The 22366-nt window shown below is 40.7% G+C and overlaps 1 protein-coding gene across 9 annotated transcripts in view; it reads right to left on the minus strand.

Annotated features, from left to right (window-relative positions):
* Nucleotides 1-22366, minus strand: part of Ambra1 (autophagy and beclin 1 regulator 1) — a 186973-nt gene that overhangs the window by 127373 nt on the left and 37234 nt on the right. For 5 of the 9 annotated variants that reach the window (XM_063227841.1, XM_063227844.1, XM_005001577.4 and 2 more), the window contains exons 2-7: nucleotides 21132-21385; nucleotides 20682-20740; nucleotides 19945-20128; nucleotides 18275-18447; nucleotides 16937-17003; nucleotides 14902-16358 (exon numbers count right to left, since the gene is read on the minus strand). In XM_063227841.1, coding sequence (XP_063083911.1) covers nucleotides 14902-16358; nucleotides 16937-17003; nucleotides 18275-18447; nucleotides 19945-20128; nucleotides 20682-20740; nucleotides 21132-21266 — 2075 coding nt within the window. In that variant the 5' untranslated portion in view covers nucleotides 21267-21385. The remainder of the gene's footprint in view (nucleotides 1-14901; nucleotides 16359-16936; nucleotides 17004-18274; nucleotides 18448-19944; nucleotides 20129-20681; nucleotides 20741-21131; nucleotides 21386-22366) is intronic. The other 4 variants (XM_013147457.3, XM_003465185.5, XM_005001579.4 and 1 more) reach the window with 2 other exon arrangements.

Genomic DNA, 22366 nt, shown 5'->3' on the forward strand with positions numbered 1-22366 from the left:
AAGCCAGGTAAAGGAGTACACACTTGTAAGTCCCAGCTTAGCCCTGAGAGGCTGAAAAAGGAAGATGACCTGAACTCAGAAGTTTAAGAACTGCAGTGTAGGCAACACAGTGAGACCCTGTCAACTTTGGTAAAAAGAAATAAAAGCCCAGGAAAAGTTAGGATAACATTCTACACTCTTGGCTAAGGACCAAACTACATTTTCTATCATGGAACTTTTCTAAAATAGAACCTTTTTTCCAGTCTGCTACAATGGCTAATGAGAGTAACTAGTTTCATGCCTAGTACAACAGTCATGCCTTATGCTTCCTTTGAGGTACCACCCTTTCTACTTGCTGTACTCCAATTTTATAAGGCAACATATGTGGAAACCTAAAGTTTCAAAACTGACATTAGCAGACCAGAAAAAAAATGACATTCAAGATGTATGTTCATAGAAAATGGATTTTCTTCCTTTTTTCTTTGAAATGGGGTCTTGCTACATTGCCTGGGGTAGTTTTGAACTCCTGCGCTCAAATGATCCTGTGCCTCCTGCTCCCCAGACAGCAGGGATACTAGGTGTGCACAATTCCATCTCGCTGATGTTTTATTTTTTCTTTTTTTTTTTTTTTTGGAGACAGTCTCACTATGGAGTTCAGGCTGGTCTCAGGGCAATTCTCCTGTCTCAGCCTCCAGGGCGCTGAGATTGTGTGCACCACCATGTTTAATTTTTTAAAAAGCAAAATAAAGAAGCTTCAAAGTGAGGCAAGAATTGGCATCTCTTGGGTATCTAAACCTGTAAAAGCAGCTGTTTTATCTCCTCCAACCTTCATAATAATACTTTCATAGTTTGCAAAAACTAACTCCCAAGAGGCTACCCAAAGTCACTCAGGAGAGCATAATTTGAAGATACTGTTACTCAACTCTCTATGAGAAAGTTACAAGTTAGAATAAATTACAAGAAAGAAGAAAGGAAACCTAAAGAGACAGAGAATAAAGGAAAACAGCATTTGAATCAAAGTGGAAAGAAATCAAAAGAAAAAAACAAAACAATAATGACCACTGCAAAGGGATCCTAGCATATTACAGAGGGGTTTAGGAGGTGGGTAGAAGTGGTGCTCAAGAGTTCTTAGCCATCTACTCTACTTTGATTCACCCTGCCTTTCCCCTAGTACTGAAGAGATGGAGGGCTAGGGGAAGAAACAAACTCACTTAGCAGCCAGAGCCAAAAGCAATCAGTACAAAGCTCAAAAGAAAAGGACAGGACCCAGATGTGAGAGAAAAACCCACTAGAATACCTGGGGGAGGAGGACAGATGACAAGCCATGAGCCCCCACCTTTTTTGGGGGGAGGGTACTGTGGATCGAACTCATAACCTCATGCTTGCCAGGCAGGTGCTTATGCCACTGAACTAAATCCCCAGTTCCTCTTTTGTTTTTGCTAAAAGGTCCCTTTCCTTATACTCTGTCTTCTATGATGCCAAACTTCCTATCTGCTCATCTGCCAGACTCTACAGCATCAACTGGGTAGGTTCTATGCCAATAAAAAGCATAACCACCAAGCGGGTAAGGTGGCAACCTGCAATCACTGTTTGCCTCCTGCACACTCAGCCTGTCCCTACCCACTCTCAGTCCCCACCAGCCTGATGTGCTAGAGATACAATCAAGACTCCCAAACATTCTATATTCCCAACAGAAACCTACAGACTTTTTCTCCCAGTATTGAAATGAGGTTGGCAGCTGACCAGACCTCAGTAATTTTATACTGTCATAAGCTCTTTGACTGTGTATACTTTACTCTTGTTTACCATCATCTCATTTTGAGTTAACATCAATGGTCTGAGTCAGATTCAATAATAACTATAATGTCATATTCAGTATCTTACAGTCATAGTTTTATATTTACATATAAATATACCAATATGATTTTTTTTAAAAAGCAGTCATAGATGATCTAAACCAGTTTTCTTTTACTGTGCAACTACCTGGAGAGTTTTTTTAAATATTTGCAGATTGCAATCCCTGCCTCCCCTTTCTTTCCATTTTCTGATTCAGCAGGTCTGAAATGAACCAAGAAACCTCCATTTCTAACAAGATTCCAGGAAATGCAGATGTTCCAGGTCTTGAGACCAAACTTTGAGAAACATCAATAAAATTTTACCCAAGGGCTTTCCAAAAGTTACCTCTAACACTTGTGCAGGTCTCAACAATCAACACATTCTGAAGTATCTACCTCTTTTTCTAACCTTACTACATGGAAAATACTATCATTCAACACAGCCATCAAAGTTAGTAGCTCTATGCAAGACTGAAAATTCAGTAATTCTATTAGGATGTTTATCATAGGTCATTTAAAAGAGCCTACAGGAAGTGATCAACCTAATCTCCACCTGAATTGTTTCTGAAAATGAATGAAACAAGAGGAAAAGGAAATAAGAGAGCATGCAAAGAAATTCTGAACTTCTGGAAAGATACAAGATTGGAGAAGTTTAAAGGAAAAAATATAATTCCTTTTTTTAAGGGGAGGATGTTTTGAGCCAGGTTCTCACTATGTAGTTCAGGCTCGCCTTAAAACACCATGAAAACGGGGTATGGTGGTACATGTCTGTAATTCAGCACTCCAAAGACTGCGGCAGGAAAACTGTTGAAAGTTCGAGACCAGCCTGGGCTACAAAGTGAGCTCAAGGCCAGCCTGAATTGCATAGTGAGAACCTGTCTCAAAAAGCAAACAAAAAACCAAAAACTACTACATAGCTCCACTGGCCTCGAATTCCTGGAGATCCTGCCTCAGCCTCCAAAGTGGAGCCACTGGTACCCTGGCTCAAAAATTCCTTTTTGATTTACATTTTCACAACTTTAGATTTACAGAAAACAAATTAAGACTTACAATAGCATCAAAAAGAATAAAATAGTTAGGTATAAACTTGATCAGGCAAACGACTTATACAATAAAAACTATGAATACTAGTGTCAAGTAAGTAAAAGAACACCCAAATGGAAAGACAACCCACATTCATGGACTGAAAGGCTGAATATGGTTAACATGTCCATAATACTCAACACAGTCTACAGACTCAATACAATCCCTATAAAAAATCTCGACTATTTTTTTTTGTGAAGAAATAGTAAAAAATCCTACAATTCTATAGAATTTCAAAGGACACTAAATAGTCAAAATAATCCTGAGAACAAAGAAAGCTGGAGGCCTCACACTTCCACATTTCGAAACACAGTGATACCCTGGTTGTGAAACAGCTTCAAGCTCAAACTTTCCACTACTCAAACAGCAAAGTTTGGGAAAACTTACATAGACCCAGTGTGAGTCAGTCATATGTCACCTCTCACCACAAAAGGGTGACACTTCAGTCTAAGCACCATTCTCATCCAGAAAATGTATAGGGCTGTTAGTACATTAAAACATTCATCATTGGGTCTTTTATGCCTTATTTAGGAAAATATAACAACCATGGCGTCAAAGAAAGTGATACCAACAGTAAAGCTAAAAGGAAAACTGTGAGAGCCACAACAGAGTTTAAGGAAAAAAAATCATTGTGAAAGTTGCTACAGTCCTGGAAAAGTGAATTTTCAAGTGTAATTTCTGGGCTTCACAACCAATTATTTGATTTTCTATTATTTCTTATGGGAAAAATTATGCTCAGTCTTTGAACTTTTCAATGTTCAAACATGAATTTACAATAAATTGAGTTCAACAACCAGGTATTACTACTATTACAGTTCAGTAAAAGTACAGCTCAGCAACTAAAACAGTAAGGTACTTACTTCAGGACAGACATACTAACGAATGAAACAGAATAGAGAGACCAGAAATAAGGGCTCAGGTATACGGTAAAATCAACTCGGATAAAGGTGTCATAACTACACAATTGGAAAACAGTATCTCTTTGAAAAATGTTGCCACTGTACCCACTTGGAAAACTGGTACCCACATACCAAAGAACAAAGATGGATCTTTATCTTCTATCATGTACAAAATTAATTCCAAACACATTAAAAATGAAACTATAAAACTCCTAGAAGTAAACACAGGGGAAAGATTCATGACATGGGAAGTACACAAGTAACAAAAGCAAAATAAATGAGACTACATAAGACCTAAAAACTTCAGTGCATGAAGGTAACCCATGGAAAGGGAGTCAATACTTGCTAACCAAATACCACACAAGGGGTTAATATCTAGAATATGTAAAAAAAAAAAAAAAAAAACTGGTATGACCCCACAACAAAAAAATCCTCAAATAAGCATTTTATACTAAGAAGAAAATAAGAGAATTCATATTTCTCCAACAATAATACATGAATAGCCAACAAGTATATGAAAAGATACTCAATGTTAATACCAGGGAAAAATTAAATGAGTTAAATACAATTATTTATCACCTCATACCCACAAAAATTTTTTAAAAAGCTAGAAAATAATGAGTAAGGAAGTAAAGGAATTAGGAGCCTTTGTTCTTTGCAAGTAAGACTGCAAAGTAGTGCAGCCACTATGAAAAGCTGTATAGAAATTCCTCAGATGATTAAAAAAAAAAAAACTACTATATGATCCAGCAATTCTACTTCTGGATATATGCCCTCCAAATTATAAACAGGGTGCCTTAGGAGATAGGTGCATACCCACGTTCACTGCAACAGTATTTACAATAGCCAAAATGTGGAAGCAGCGTACTTAACAGGGGAATAAAGAAAATGTGACACAGTATTCAGACTTTAGAAATTAAGAAAGAGGGGCTGGGGATTTAGCTCAGCGGCATAAGCGCCTGCCTTGCAAGCAGGCGGTCGTAAGTTTGATCCCCGGTACCAATAAAAATGAAAAAAGACAAAAAAATAAATAAATAAGAAAGAGACAGGTGTGTGATGGCGTATGCCTGTGATCCCAGCACTTGGAGGCTGAGGCAAGAGGATTAGGAGTTCAAGGCCAACCAGGGTTATAGAGTGAGTTTAAGGCCAACCTAAACTACATAGCAAGACCCTGTCTCACTAAACAAGCAAAAGAAATTAAGAAAGAAAATCTGACACATACAACAACATGGCTGAACTTGAAGATACTATGCTAACTCACATAATGGCAAGTACTATAGGACTCCACTTACAGCATGTGCAAGGTTCTGGATTTGATCCCCCGCACTCCAGCACTACCAAAAAACAAAACAAAACAAAACTACAGAAGTAAACAAACTCACTGAAATATAGGTAGAATGGTGGCTGACAGGAAGGGCTCTCTACATTGCTCTTCAGTGGGTATGGTTTCAATCATGCAAAAGTAAAGACTTCTTCAGTTGTCGGACAATGAGCATGTAATTAGTAATGCTGTACTATGTACTTGAAAAACCGCTGAAGGTAAACCTATGTCACACATGAGGGGAAAAAAGAGAGAAAAAGATTACATCTGGTACCAGAACAAAGGAAGAAATGGGGAAAACTCATCTTATTGGGTGAAGGGATGCATGGGAAAGAGCAGGAAGAAACAAGAAATTGGGACACTGACGTGAACAGGTGCAGGGCAAGGAGAAAATAAAAGAGGCAAAAAGCTTCACACTTTTATCCTCTGGTGCAGCAAAAGAAAAGGGTACCATGTCAACAAGCTGCAATTCTCTACACAGGCCAGTCTCAGCCTTTGATTCCTTTACTATTACAATTGCTACTTCTGTTCTAACTTGCTTTTAATTTCCTGGCAGGTAAGCCCCCACAGTCCTGCAGCCTTTCACTCTCAGAAAGAGGAAGGTCTTCTATAGTCCATTTATACAGCCCAAGAAAAGGCTGCCTGCCTGCCTGCTGTATAACCTGACACATAAGGAAATCAACTCACTAATGTGAGCCCATCCACCAGGCTTGCTTAGAACCCTCTCTTTCCACCTTTGGAAACAGGAGTTTGTTAATTGTTGCTATTTAAAAATCAGGCAGCTTATCAGGTGAGAGGGTTGTCAGCCTGTCAGCCTACAGCCACAGCGAAGCCTCTATGGGTGAATTAGGCAGGACCAGCAGGTTGGAAGCAAGGGCACAATGTCCAGTACCTACCCCTGGTAGAGCCCTGAGGTAGGAGGGCACTAAGAAAAGGGTTTTGTTTTTGTTTTTGTTTTGGGGGGGGGGGTTGGAATAGGGACTCACTATGCAGTCCAGGCTCACCTTAAACTCACTATATACCCCAGGCTGGCCTAGAACTCACAATGATCCTCCTGTCTCAGGCTCCTAAACGCTTAAGTTACAACTGTGTGCACCACACTCAGTGGCAGCAGGGGACCCCTACCCCTTTTTTATCTTCCTCCCCTTTTTGGTGGTACTATAGATACTTTACACTGAGCTACATTCCCAGCCCTGTTTAATGTTTTAAATTTTTTTATTTTATTTTGAGTCAGTCACAAAACTGCCCAGCATAGGCTTGAACTCATCTCCTCCCACCTCAGTCTCCCAGTGCTGGGATTACATTAATGCACTGCCTTGTCCAGTAGAAAACATGAAGTCACCCTAGTATAGAGTAAGGCTCCAAGAAAGGTCACTTCTTGCTGGGCATGGTGGTACATGCCTGTAATCCCAGTTAAACAGGAGGTTGGGGTAAGAGGATCACAAATTTGAGGATAAGACTGGTCATACAGCAAGACCCTATCTCAAAATAAGATTTAAAAAGCACTGGGAATACTGCTCTGCAATAGGGTACTCACTTAGTATGCTTAAGGCCCTGGATCCAATCCCCAGTGCCACTATCTTAACACTAAAAGGGCTTAAAAAAAAAATGTGGGGGGGAGAGACAAGTCTGTTTCTTGAGTAAAGTAGCATAACTACTCAACTTCTGCTGATTGCCATGTACACGTGCAACCCAGTGTTGTTAGCGTACTGATTTTTTTTTTCCCAATAGAATCCAGAAATCTGAATTTATATGGAAATCTAAATCAAAATGTTTAGAAACACTGCAGGGTCCAAACATATCTGAAGATTATTTGGCAATCTCTAGGTTAACAGGTGCACCCACTAAAGTCTAATCTAGTCACACAAACATGTTCTTTAGGAGTACTCCAAACAAAGAGCAGAAGATAAGCTGGACTTTTGTCCCAACCTGAAAATGTATCAGAAACCCAGGAAGGGACAGGGATTAAGCTACCACACTGCTTTAACAGGCTGAGTAAAATAAGCAAAATACATTACTCAAACTGAATCCTCTACACCTGTCTTGAAACAACCTTCAATGCACCCCTTAGTGGTCTTGTCTGAACAGACACAGTAGAGGAGGGGATTGCAAGGGTAAGGACGAAGGCAGGGAAATTGTCTTTAGGATTTCAGCACACACACAGATGGCGCTGTAGTCCAACTGCAAGCCTGAAGAAGTAACTGCATCTTTTCATATCACAGTGTGCATTCAGCGTCCTACTCACCCCAGGAGAGGTGATGAGGGTAACTGCCTTGCAATCTTACTTGCACCGAGAGAAAAGCTCCATGTCAGGAACACTGCTTGGATGACCTGCTTGGAGGCTCCTATGCTTCTAACCAGGGCAGGCTGTACACCTGAATCCCAAGACTTATGAGAGGCTGGAGGCAGGAGCAAAGGCAGATCTTATAGGAAACAAGAAATTCTTTATGTACTTATCCCTGCTCTTTACCATCAAAATTTTCACAGATGTCAATACTTGTGCACCTAATCCACAGTTCAGAGCAAGAGAAAGAGACAAAGGCAGGAGGCCCAGACCAACCTCTTCTGGGCCCTCGTTATCAGAAACCCTTGTATTTATTACTCTGGCACCTGACTTTTCCAAATTGAGTTCATGAAGCAGGGATCAGCCAACTACAGCCTGAAGGCCAGCTCTGGCCCACAAGCTTGCTTTTGTGTAGCTCACAAGCTAAGAATGGTTTTTATACTTTTAAACAGTTGAAAAGCAACAAAGTTTTTTCATGACATGTAAAAATTATATAAAACCAAATTTCCTTTGAAACCCAAAGTTTTTGGGGGAGACAGAGCTACTCATTCATTTACATAACATCTATGTAAACAGCAAACTTGAGTAATCACAAGAAAAACTGTTCCACCTACAAATCTTAAAATATTAACCTTGTAAATATTTACCTTGTCTTTTTTACAGAAAAAGTTTGCAAATAGCAGATGTAAAACATACAGCAAAGAATACACTCAGAATTCAAAAAAGCTCAAAACAGAGTAATTGGGGCTAGAAATGTAGTTCAGTGCTGCAATGCTGAGCTAGATATGCATGATCCTGGGTTTGACTCCCAGCACAAAAGCAGAAACAGAAACACAGAAAGACCTAGCTGGGCAAGTGTATGGCAAAGAAAAGAAAGATTAACAGCAAGAGGCCAAGTATTGTAGCACCAGCCCTCTGGGAAGCTGCAGCAGAAGGATCAGAAGTTAGAGACCAGCCTGAACAACTTAATGACTTATCAAGACTCTGCCTCAAAATTTAAAAGCAACCGTGTGTGGTGGCACCAGCCTGGACTACACAGCAAGACCCCTCCTCAAAAACAAACAAACAGACAGATAAAAACAAAACTTAAAAGCAATTTTACAAAAGAACAGTAACTTTAAGAGGGGGACAATAGCAATGGTACCTTCTCCTCTCCTTCATTTCATCTTCATGCCCATAATGCCATCAACTGGTCCCCTACCCACACTGTATGACAAGTCAAATATGTAAATACACTCACTGCCTTATGATAAGCAAAGAACTCTTCAGCCCTTCCAGACATTTAACAAAACAGAGGACTTCGGATTCAGTATCAAAAGATTGAAAACAGCAGCTTTCCTCATACCAAGTGTGGTGGTAGAGGACAAAGTACTATATGGTAACATCTTTAGCTGGCAGATATTTAGAATTAAAAAAATAAGTTTTTCCTCATTTGTATAGTGGTTAAAAAAATAAAAATAAAAAAACAAGTTTTTCTCAACCTTGAGAAGGGTCCTGAAAATTCAATGGTGGGACAGTTTACTACTGAGAAGCATAAGCCTTTATGGAGCAAGAAAAAAAAATTAGAAGTTCCATAATTGAAATAATGAAAATTATGCTCAGCAAAGGAAAGCAAGAAAAGGAACTATTTAACACATCTTAAATTAGTAATAATACTCTATTTTCATTTATTGTTGACATTCACACTCTTTGACCTTAGCAATTCCACTTCTGAATTCATCCTCTAGAGACAATGCATGCATATGCAAATATTATGCTGCTGTGAGACACAGACAGAAACCATCTGAACCCCACTGACAGGGCTAACTAACCATGTGCACTGAACATTGTACCATTATGAAATACTTACTTCCATTTGTGTACATATATTGATAGATAAATCAGACATGAAAAAATGCCATGATATATAAGAACAATAAGTAATATGATTAAAAGTCAATTTTGGTAGATCTGATTTTTAGAACTAAGGGAAATGTTTTCATTTGCAAAGAAAAAGTTCTGGAGTTACCCAAAACTGCTTTCAGTGATTATCTGCAAGCAGTACCTCTGCACAGGACATTTACTTTCTACAGCTGCACATTTCTGAAGTTTGACTTTTAATAAATACTGTAAATCTGCTTTAGTTTTATAAGCAGCAAAATCCAGATATCTGCATTTCCAAATAATCCCTGTTTGTTAACAATGTTTCAGGCTCACCCTTCCTCACAGTTTTGGTAACATACTTTCTGAGTTGGGAAATACATGCCTACTAAGAGCATTCATTCATTCTTCATTTGGCAGCTGTTCACGCAAACATTAAGGCTTTACTTATTAGAGTTAGTGACTCCTTGGATGCGGTAGGCTACATTTTAATGCTATGGTTACCAACTTGCTCCTTCAGTCTTCACCTATTATCAAGGAAAAGTGAAAATCCAAAGACATCAGTTTTCAGAACACATTCAAAACTTACTAAACAATCTAGCTCTGATGCTTTGTTAAGTATCTAAAGAAGGAATACACAAACCATTTAACTGGGGGAGATTTAGACTAATTTAGATCTCCCAATGATCTATCTGAGACCATTTTATAAGGACCAATGTAGAACCAAGAGCAAGTAACAGTGTTTCTTCTAGAAAAATCACATTGGTTACATCTCTATCTAGAAATAATAATTACAAATTATCTATCAGATCTTCAACTTCTTATCATGAGAATTCACTGGAGAGCCCCTTCACATAAATAAACTACACAAGCCACAGAGATTTTGTTAAGAGCAAAGCTGAATGAAAGCACAAATTTCAAAAAAGTGGAGGAAAGGGTGCCCTCTTCAGGATCAAAGAGTTCAAATCTCACCTTTGCTAAAAGTACTGTACCTGTACAAAATTACTTCCTCTCTCTGTATTTAAATTTTCACAAATGGATTTGGGCTGGCTGTGGTGGCACACCTGTAATCCTGTCACTGGTTTTTCATGGGTCCTTGCTTTTAATAATAATGGAAATTAAAACTAAAAGCACAAATGTATAGGGAAAACACTCTAATTAGAGAAAATGGGGGGGATTTAGCTCAGTGGCATAAGTGCCTGCCCGGCAAGCACTAGGTCGTGAGTTCGATCCCCAATACCAAAAAAAAAAAAAAAAGACTTAAGAAACAGAAAATGGTGAGACTTTAGCTTAAAGACCTGATAAAGATCAAGTTGGCCCTTAACAACATAAATTAATTTAATTAATTAAAAGAAAAGAAAATAGGACTTCTAAGTGTGATGCCCTGAGTTTGATTCCCAGTAACCTTCCCCCCATCAAAAAAAGGAATCCAGCTTGAGCAGGTGGGGGAGAGACTCTGATACAGGGGCTCAGACTATTATTTCACCCTTAAGGACAGGAGGCCAGCTTTTAAAAATTGACTAGTAGGCTGAGGTGCAGTTCATTATTATCTCAGTCCTGGTTTTATAGCTCTAAAATCCTCATGGCTGGAAGCATGATTCCATTCCCATAAAATGACTGTTTCTGTAGTGGTTTTAATTATATCAGTCTCTGCTTTTACTAAAATCCACGTAATCACAGATTTAGAACAATGGCTGGAGCCTTCTGGACACAGCTAAATGTCTCTGTAAATCTTTTATCCCGGTGTCCTCTAATCTTAAAAGTAGGTAAATTTAGGACTAATACCAGACACCCCATTAATGACTAAAGAAGCTTGTATAGAGAATTGAAAAGGCAATGACCCACAGTTTTACAAAACAGAGATCAAATTTTGTTTCACTTTTAGTTATCTATTGGGAACTTATAGGCCCAGGTAAAGGGTCATAGTTTTTAATAAAAATGATTTCTAGGTCCCAATTGCCTTTAAAAAATAAACCAAGGTTATACTACATAACTGGTTAAGGGCCCAAGATTCTACGTATTAGCAATTCTATGGTGGTCTCTATGTCATGACTGTGTCAATCACAGCTAAATATGAAGGATAGTAAATTCTAAGCCAGCCTAGACAACTTAGTAAAACCCTTTCTCAAAACAAAATTAAACAAGGACTGACAATGTTGTTCAGTGGTAGAACACTTGCCTGACATGCATGAAGCCCTGGGTTCAATTCCCAGTTACTAGGGGGAAACAGAGACACATTAGACTAAATAGGCTCTGAGTTTCTCTAGTTTGTTGTTGAGTTTTTAATGTTTGTTTTGAGTCCTGCTCTGTTGTTCACTATGTACCCAGGCTTGTCTCAAACTTGCAGTGATCCTCCTGTCTCAGCCTCTCCAATGCTGGAATTATAGGCATGCACTACCATGCCTGACTAATTTCCTCTGGTTTTAAAATACCATTTTAAACTTTCTTTTTCCCTAATAACAAACCTTAAAAAGCTAAGAGACTCCTACTCTAACAAGCCACAATACCCTAATCTTTTCCTTCTGAATCCTAAACTCTCTGACCAAGAAAAAAAAATCAGCTTTTGGTAATGAAATAAAGAGCCTACCATTTAAGCTGTAAGGTCCAGCCAGGTAATGCAGAAACTTCTCCCTGTTATGACCACAGGGCAAAAAGATAAACCTTGCACTGGTTATTACTACTAAGCAGCATAGAACTATTTTAAAGTACACGCTGTGTGCTTACTAAGACTCACTATTCATACACACTAGTAATTATCTCTAGCACAAAGGATCAAAACATAACTCCTTAGTATATCTCCCACCATAAGACCAAAGATACAAAACCCTTCGTACAATAACCTTCTGTGAACTTCACTCACTAGAAACAATAGTCATCTACAGAAACAGGTTTTGTTATAAGAGCCAACCTCTCACAAAAACAAGGACACCTTTTTTTCCCCAGCCATCCAAACTTAGCAGCAGCAGCAGCCCAACAATGACACCTACTGGAGAAGCAGGAGCAGGGTCTAACTCCTCCGACAGAGAAGATGAGCACCTTCTGATATCGATCAGATCTGCTGGAATGAATGGTTCACACAGGAATGCAGCCAGCTGATGAGGCAATGGTCCTTCTCTAACATGTGTGCACTTAGAATGTTTCACAAGATACTTCATTTTTGAATCAGCTGTTGTCAACATATCCTAGCTCGTTTAAGGGAATCTACAATGTACCTACCATATTCATCTACAATTTTACAATAAGAACTATGCAAAAGCAAAAGAGCATACAAAACTATTTATTAGAAAATGGCAAGGAACGTTTCTGGCAATACACATCTTTAGTGTGTGTTAAAGTTACTGCTTAAACTTTACCTCAAATTCATCAGCAGAAAAAAGGTTTTAGTACCACCTTAATAGTTTCTATGGTTTTATTTTTGTGTATTAATTTTTGAGTTTTTGAAACAAGGTCCCACCTGTTAGCCCAGGCTAATTCAAATCCAACATCCTCCTGCTTCAGTCTCCTGAGTGCTAAAATTGCAGGCATGTGCCCCCATGCCTGGCTCAACATCTACTTTTTGTTCCTTTTGTCTGTTCTGTGGTACTGGGCATTAACACAGGGCCTTCACACTGAGTTGCAACCCTAGTCTTTATATTTGATACAGGGTCTTGTTAATTTGCTAAACTGCCCAGGCTGGGATTGGGTTTGCGATTGTCCTGCCTCAGCCTCTCAGAGCACCAAGATTGCAAGCCTGGCTGAGTTTATTTTTAACTCAGAGAATGCTCAAATGAAGTACAGAAAAATGTACTGTGGGAACAGAACAGATAAATGCTGAGTAGAAGCTCTTCTGGACTACAAGGCAGGGACTGCTAGACAGCTTACAGCTTAACTAAAGAGTCTTCTCAAGGTTCCCTTTAGTGCCTTGAGTGCCTACCACATGTCAGGCACTGTATCAGATGCCTTCTCACTTTCTCCACAAGTAGAAAAACAATCGTCCGAGGCTGCAGAAAGGGGCTATTATGTAAGACAAAATATGCCAGGGATTTAGTTCAGTGGCTCAAGCACTTGCCTGGTAAGTACAAGGTTGTGAGTTTGATCCCTGGTACAGGAAAAAAAAAAAAAAGACAAAATATTCCAAACCCATGAATGGAAGAGCTGCTTGCCCAAGACTGTTACTCTGTCTGCTTTTCACAGCCAGCCAACTTTCTCACTGTGCCCAATGTCAGGCCTTACTACTTACTATCATGAATATACTACACACTGTCCTCTACTACATGCTGTTCAGCTAAAAGAAAAAGATCTTTCCTCTTAAATTCTGTCTATCTTTCAACTAGATTCTGTAAAACTTTGACTGATACTTCCCTTTTTCTGAAATTAGACACTTTTGTTGGTTTTTTGTTTGCTTATACTACATTTAATTCAACACAAGGAAGCATACGATTGTCTACATTTTTGATAAATTTTACATCAATAAATAGACTTGACTGTAGACTCCAGTGGGCACAGTGCCTAGCGCAAGCTGGAAAAATTATAGCCATTCAACTAATGCTTATTGACTGACTGACTGTCTAAAGCATCCTTTCAAAATAACAAGTAGTACATTATGTGCACAATCTATATTCCCATCCTCGGTAAAAATCTCATGTCAGAGAAACTTCAACAAAGGATATAATACAGATTAATATGTTGTCTGGATCCGACAGGCATATTCTAGGAGCTGGTGATTATGCTGGATTTAACCTTTACAAAATTATAGAAAGAAGTCCCTAATAAATCAAGTAAGATGAGCACATAGCTATACAAGGAACATGTGGTGGGTGATCAACTACACCCACAGTTTCTTTCATGAAATAGTTGGCTGGTATGTCAATCTGTGTATAGAGAGGTCTTCCATCAAGTCTTCTGTTTCCCATCCCAAGATGAATTTCCATCTAGAGGACCCATTCCACAAATCTTGGGGCTGAGGGTGTCATTCAATGGTAGAACATGTGCTTGGCAGGCAGAAGACATAAGAAGACAATTTCCAGTACCCAAAAATACAAACAAATGAAAAAAAAGTGTATCTGTAAAAAAAATTTTTTGAGCTTTGAGATAAATATGCATCCTCTCATGCACACATACCCACACACGCATGTACAAGTGCACACGTGCATATGCTGATTCTTTGTTCCAAAAGATAAGGAATAGGAGGCAAACAGTTGCCAAAGCAATGCAAGCAAAGAAAAGCCTATCCAATATACAAGTCTGAACCAAGAGGTTCTCTTTTACTACTTATACTTAGGCACTCTAGGATACTTTCTTACCTCACAATACCTAGACCTACACAAGAAAGTGATCAAGAGGTTGAAAGGCAGGACATAGAAATTCAATGGCTCTCACTCTTCACACCTCTCTAACCTAATCTATGCTCTCTTTTCAAGGCTAAAGCCAGAGCCTTCAGCTTAGCTAAAAACAGCCAGCACAACCAACTGACTCACACACACGACCCGGTCTGATACTAGCTTTGCCAACAGAGCAGAATTTTCCAAGATGCAATGGGGAGATCAGAACCAGATGCATGGGCTCAAGACATTTTCAACAGAGCACCAAATCTACAGGGTTTAAGGAACAGACGTAAGGAGAAAAGGCAGGGAGGTAGAAGGCAGGACGGTAACTGCTTACCTCCTGAGGGAATCCTCCTCAGAACTCTCCTCTGGCATATCCTGATGTAAGGCCTCCTGTGCTACAGTTCCAGGTCTGCTGGACTGGGTGTAAATTCGTTCCCAGTGGCCTGTTTCCTGGTTAAAGGCCACCCCCACAGTCCTCTCCTCCTGTGGACTAGCGGAACTACTCAACTCCAGCCTGCTGGAGCTGGGAGTCTGGCCCTCAGTGCGTTCAAGAGGTGGCAACTGGTTGCCACTGGATGACATGCCCTCAAAAGTGCTAGGGACCTGCCAGGAGGAGCTAGCCTCCCCAGATGGGTAGTTGGGTGTGGTTCTTTCCCAACGCAGGGTGTCATTGTTGAAGGTCAGGAGATTGTGGCAAGCTCGGCAGCGATTCAGGTGGCCGCGGGACAGGTTGGAGTTGTTTTCACTGCTGTGTGGGGTGGACTGGTGGGAAGGGCCTGGCCTCTCAGATTCAATATTATTGTTGAGCATTTCCTGGGCCTGCTGAGTCTGAGATGCTTCCCCACTCAGGCTCTGGTCCAGCTCCTGCAGCCGGTCATATTCCAGAAAGAAGTGTCGCAGGTCACACTGAAGTTCATGGCGAATGCTGCCTGAGCTGTTCTGGCCGGAACCATTCCCTCCATCGGACTCACCCGCCAACCCTGCTGCTGGAAAGCCCCTCCCTTCTGTGGCTGACGTGTACACAGATGCCTGAGAACCACCTTCCTGCTGTCTCAGCACAGACAGCAAACTCACAGAGGAGGCACTGGTCCTGGGCGGAGGCATGGACTCCGCCTCAGAGCGCGAGTTCAGACTGAGTACTGTCCGGGTCCACTCTGATCCTGTTAGCCCAGGAGCTATTTCTCGGTGATACCTAGAAGGGTGGCTGGACAGAGGGCCCCCCAAAGAGCGACGAGTGGGCCCCAGACTGAGGTTGCGGAGCGTGTTGCCGGCAGTGCTGCTCTGGACTGTACTGAAGGCAGACGGCCGGTTCAGGAGGCCCTGGTCCTGCTGCGTTGATGAGGCCTGCTCCGGGGGATGGAAGGGCTCGGTCTGTACAAAAGAAAAGGAAGGGGTAGTAGCTCTGGCAGAAGCAGGGGGGACACTGTCCTGGTGTGGCAAGAGGGAAGGAACTCGAGTGCCAGAGCAGCGGCTGCAAAGGCACAGGATCCCAGGGTGCTGGCAGCACTCAACTGTGGTGGGGTAACTGACCCGCTGTCGGAGCCTGATGTAAGCGGAAGTCCTGGGGCGCTCCGTGGAGGGCTGAGGGGGAGGCGGTGGGGGTGAGGGGGTGGCAGAATCTTGCACTGTGCTTTGCTCTCCCACCTGGATGCCAGAGGAGCGGGAGGACAGCATGTGCAGGAAATTGTGGAGGAGAGGCGTCCGGCGAACTGGCTGTGATTGCAGGAGGGCACGCTGACGGTAGTGGGATAATTCTGTTCCATCTATGGGGATTTCTGGTTCATCATCACCCTGCAACGTGGACCAGCATGGGGCAAAGGGTAGAGGCAAGGCAGTTAGGCAGAACCTCCATGTGAATCAAGAACTAACTACTGACAATCATCCAAGGAAAAGCACCTTCACAGACAGTCAACAACTCTCCATTCCTGAAGTACTGAGAACTACAGTAGCTGGCTATAAATCAAAATCATAAGGCATTAAATTATTCACTTCCTACTAGCAACATATCTGAATACAGCTAGTAAACCAGTTCTCCTATTGAAGGCGCCTCTGTGACATGAAAGCAACAAGGGGAAACAAAATGTCAACCAGCCAGAGACACACAAGTGACAGGCTACCCAACACTGCCTGATGATGACAAGTGCTACTTCTAATGAGGCAATCACTGAGGAGTTTCAGAATTGAGTCTCCTGTCAAGATTAAGGCTGAAACTTTTGACTATGCAGCTATGCAATCTGAAGCTAATATAAGTCTCAGCTAAAAAGAAAGATTTATGTATTGAGAATTAAAATCCAATATAATCAGAATGAAAACTCTAGCTTAGAAAATAACTCACAGTTCAGATGGAGTCGGAACTTCCGGAATCTTACCTGCTGATTAGAGGGGTTAACGATTGCTGTGAGTAAGTAGTGTCCAAGCGGATCAAATCTCACCAGACTGAAATCACAGAAGACACAGAGAAACACAGAGAGATTATGTTAACTGAGAAGAAAACTATATTCACATTTATGGCAATGGTTACTGATAACCCTGAGATTGCCTGACATCCACTTCATGCTTTCAAAACCTTTAAAGAAGCCGGGCATGGTGGTACGTGCCTATAATTCCAGCACTTGGGAGGCTGAGGCAGCAGGGTCCTTATGAGTTCGAGACTAACCTGGGCTACAAAGTGAGCCCAAGGCCAACCTGAACTACATAATGAGACCCTGTCTCAAAATGACAAAAAAAAAAAAAAAAAAATTAAAGAGCTCAAAATGTGCTTGATACTTCTTGCTGGCATAAAGGAATGTATATCACAAAAATAACGATTTCATATCTGAAAGACACCTAACCTTGCACCCAAGAAAACAGCTATGTTAAGCATACATTTGCTTATTTCTAAGACTGCTCATTTGCACAGCACTCACTGTACTCAGTAACTCATCCTAATAGTAAAGCAGAGGCACTTATGCACCCTACCATGGCTCAGTTCTTCTCATACAATGCAGCACAATGGCAAGAAGCATGTACTTTGGTAACAATAATAGTCTCAACATCAAGTGACAATAGCTGAAACTATATCCAGCCTCAATACCAAAATCAAAGGCAGCAGCATATCAAATTTAACTTAGGCATAACTTAGGCAACACATATTTGTTGTTGTATTTGGTTTTGGGCTTTGTTTTTTAACCCAGTGGCTCATGTACGACAGAAAAGTGCTCTACTACTGAGCTACACATCCCGCATACCATATGTGTTTGATCTTGAGATTTCAAAAACTACCCATTAGCAGACTTGATGCATGGTTACATCTCTATCTTTCAACTTGAGAACACAGTCAACCAAGGATGAGCAATCACTCATGAAGCTATCTAAAATAATACCTGGGGGAAAAAAAAACAATACCTGAATTTCTTTCCAGTCCTCCCTCCCCCAATAAAAAGGAAACCCCAAACACCTATGGCTTTGAACCTAAGAAAAGATTCTATTGACCCTGCTCTATAGAGACCAGAAAGTGAGGCAAGTGAAATGAACAAAATGAACTGCTTCCTAGTTGATTATCCAGCCATTAAAAACAAGACTTAAAAAAAATAATTCATGGGATAGCAACCTTCTCTGATAGCTGCCCTGAGGGGACAGACAACACTCATACCCTTAGGTGACAGAGGTGTAATGATCTCTGTCATGCCAGGCCTGTTCCAGACACTGCTGGCGGGGCACACACTCACCGGACCCGCTCCATCTCACTCGCGGTCTTCACTACAGCAAAGGGCTCCCGTCGACTCCAGTCCCAGAAGTGGATCTCGTTGGCAGTAGCAATCAGCAGAAGCTGGGCCGTTGGGTGGAAAGCCAAGGAAGCAATGGCATTGTTGCTATCTGTAAACCAGCTTTCACTGCCACCCTACAAATGAACCAATCCCAAATGTTCTGAGGTTACAAACTATCAACAGATTGGTAACTGTCAACTTCAAGAACACTTCATTAAAGATAAAATGAAGCCAGGAATGGTAGCACAAAACTATAATCCCAGCTATTCAGGAGGCTGAGGCAGAAAGATTCAAGATCAAGGCTAGCCTGGAAAACTTAGCTAGAACCTGTCTCAAAATAAAAAAAGGGATGGGTATATGGCTCATCGATCAGTGAGTTTAATCCCAAAAATAAGTAATATAAAAGTCAGGTGCTATGGCATATACATATAATTCTAGCACTTGGTAAGCTGCGACAAATTGAAGTTCTACCTGGGCAATGTGGCAAGTCTGTGTTTCAAAAGAAAAGGGCCTAGGGACATAGTGCAGTATAAAGATCTCAAATACAGGTGCCAATATTACAAAAAATAAAAATACATAGATAATTAGTATAAAATAACTACTTATAGGGTCTACTTTAAATATGTTTCTGCAAGCCAGGTGTGATGGTGCCTATTAGTAATCCCAGCAATCTGGAGTTCAAGGTCAAAAGATTCCAAGTTCAAGCATAGACTGGGCAGTTTAGTGACTTAATAAGACCCTGTCTCTCAAAATTTTAAACAATTAGAAAATGGCTAGAAACATAGCTCAGTATGAAGGCCCTGGACTGAATTTCCAGTACCCAAATAAATAAATAGGTCCTCCATAAAAACAATGTACAAGATCAGTGATCTGTCTGTTCTATGAATCAGATAAGTATTACTCTCAGCTCAGTTCAAGTCTCTTACAATCTAAGAGCAAGTATTCCCCCAGTTCCTGTTTCTGAAGTTTGGAGTTTCAAAAACTCCAAACTAGAGCCAGAAATAGGAAAGCACAACCTTAATGCCACCACTTGGGAGGCTGAGGCAGCAGAAACACGAGTTCCAGGCTATCTTATCTCAGAACAAAAAACCAAAAACCTTCAAGCTTTGTGCACAACATGGTACAGAACAATATACTAGCCAACCAATAGGACTGGGGCATCTTGCTTTGATAATCACAGTCAGAGTACAATACAATCTTTGCTCTAAGATAACAGAATCCATTCTGAATGTATCTCAGAGCCTCCTGCAGGATGTTAAAATGTGCAGTGGAATAAAAGTGTGGGGTTTTGTTTGTTTGTTTTGGTTTTTGAGTCAGGGTCTCACTATATTGTTCAGGCTGGCCTTGAATTCACTAGGTAGCCCAGACTAGCCTCAAACTCACAGTGATCCTCCTGTCTTAGCCTCTGAAATGCTGTGATTAAAGGTGTGCATCACAGCACCCAGCACTGACTGTTCAATTTTAGAAGGAAAGACTATGAACTAATATCTACTGATTAGTAGGTAATAACTACCAATTCTCAGCTGAAGTTCTCAGAATCTGGCTAATTTCTCTTTCAGAATTAAGAACCCAATGACAAATAAGCCTATGCATTCAGAATACCAAAGAAAAAGGCTGTTAAGAATACTTACATGTAAATCCCAAATCCTAACCTCCCCATCTAGGCAGCCAGAAGCAATAAGGCCTGAGATGGTGGGATGAAAAGTGACACACCAAGGAGTTCGTCGATGTCCAATTAGAGAATGCACACACTTGCCTGTCTTCACCTCCGTAATATAGATATTATGGTTCACATGAGTGGAGGCCAAGAGAGTCCTAAGGATCAAAGAGTAGTAATGAATCAAGAGATAGGTGAGATTGTAACAAATTTTATCAGCTTTGGACAACACAGAAAAATGATACTTTTCTCCACTCCAACATGAAAAAAAAAAATAAGCATTGTTTACTAATGCAGTATATCCACAGTATATGCAGTATATCTTGCAGTATATGCAAGAGAATTAGTCTGATCTCTGAAAGCTTCTGGCTTTCCTACACTGTCCCCAAATGACACATACAGCTTTCAGAGATACTTTTTCTGGCTGACAAAGTCATCATGTCAATGGTGGCCTGTATCAAACAGGCAAAGGACTGTTGCAGAGAAATTTTACATGTTCTGATCTCCACTCCTTTACTATTTACTTTATTTTCACTACTGTTCTGTTAGCACTGTTCATTTGCTTTCTTCCCTGATACACTGGCAAAGCTCTGTTTACACAGTGCTTCAGGGAGCCTTTGGGGATTAACCTGGAAGATCACACTAGGCCAAAGATACATGAAGCAATGTTATCACAAATCTTAAGGTTAAATTACAGATAATACTAGGTACCTGTCTGGGCTGAAGGCCAGTAAGAAGGTAGAGCGTGGACTATCAGGCAGTTCTACTCTCTGGGAGACCAAAAAAAAAGCAAAAACAAACAAACAAAAAAAAACCTGTTAAAATACATTATTTATAAATGTGGCTTGATCTATCTGAAAAGCACATGAACCATTCTAGATTAGGATTAGCATTTACAGTATCAGGTAAAAAACTGGAGACAATGATCAAGTTGCAAATTGAGAGAGATAAATCTAAACTACCTTTAAGAAAAAGGTCTAGCTCTAAAAATAAAAAGAGTTTAGCCCTTAGAGTCTATCAAATTTGCAAACCAAACTCCCAAGTGGGAGTATATCAACTCTCCTACACAGCATACATCAGACTTCAACTCTGCCCCATCCTAAGAGCCCATTCCACTGTCAACTCTACAGATCCTATGTCAAAAACAGCCATGTCTCTCACCTTGCCCTCCCATTTCATCCAGCGGGTTTTATCTTCCACCAGCTCCTGCAGGAGCCTCTGGGCTCCCATGGCCCGAGTACCACGTTCCCGGCCCCAGAGTATCCGGACAGCATTCTTCTCTGGGACAACCTTCATGGTGCTCAGTAGCCAGTGTCACTCCAGACACAAGACACAAAGGAGCAAGGAATAGCTCCACACACTGAAGCAGCTAAAATGAGGCCATTCAGGTCCTTGTCAGTTGTCTTCATGGAAATCTAAGGAAAGGAAAATCATGTCAAAGAATGCTAATTCCTCAAACAGAGATGCTTCCCATTGTGGATACAAGTATAGCTCAAAGAGGAAAGTAGTCTTTTCCTACTTAATGATACTTTCTCAGAAAAGGTCTTTCCCTTAGACATTTTAAGTTATATTCATCCTCTCATAGCCTCACATCATTAAGTATGCAGCTCAAGTAGACACCATTCTCTTAAGTTGTTATTCTGTCAGGAAGGAAGAAGCTCTGCTCCTAATAGAAAGGTCTAAAACATACCTGGAAGGGCAGCCCAGATAGAGTGCTTCCCAGCATGCTAGAGGGCCCAAGCACAGCTAGTGTATGCCTGTATGCACCTACAAGACTAAAGCAGATCAGTGGCCCCAAGTCTTTGTGTCATTATCATGACAATTAAAATAATAATTTTGTAAATCTTAGGGGAGGAGAGGCAGTATAAGACTGTAACCCCATCTCGAGGGTCATTTTTAGGTGTGTAAGGCAGAAAGGTGGCAACTTCAAGGCCAGCCTGGGGCCACATAGTGAGTTCAAAGACAGCTTGGACTACAAAGAAAGACCCCTTATGGGGAGGGTGAGATTGTCTTGGAGGAAGAGCCAGAGAATACAGCTCAGTGGTAGAGTGCTGGTGTAGTATGAAGCCTGGGGTTCGATTCCCAAATCACAGAAACAAAAAGCCTTGGAGGAAAATGGTACAAAAGAAACAGTAAATTTTAGAAGTAACCTATATGTTCATCAACAGATGAATGGATAAACACACACACACACACTATTCTGCCATAAAGGAGAATAAGCATGAGTCATTTGTAGGAAAACGGATATGCATTTTGAGATCATATCATTAAGTGAAAAAAATCAGACAAGCTTAAACATCACATGACTTTTCTCATGAGAAACCTAAAATATAAAGAGCAAAATAAAAGGTAATAGGAAAAAGTGAGACAATCTTTGCAAAAGGAAAAGGGATGGA

This window comes from Cavia porcellus, unplaced genomic scaffold (genome assembly GCF_034190915.1).
Source record: "Cavia porcellus strain 051 isolate PalLab524CR breed Dunkin Hartley unplaced genomic scaffold, mCavPor4.1 scaffold_17, whole genome shotgun sequence".
In the NCBI taxonomy this organism is placed as follows: domain Eukaryota; kingdom Metazoa; phylum Chordata; class Mammalia; order Rodentia; family Caviidae; genus Cavia; species Cavia porcellus.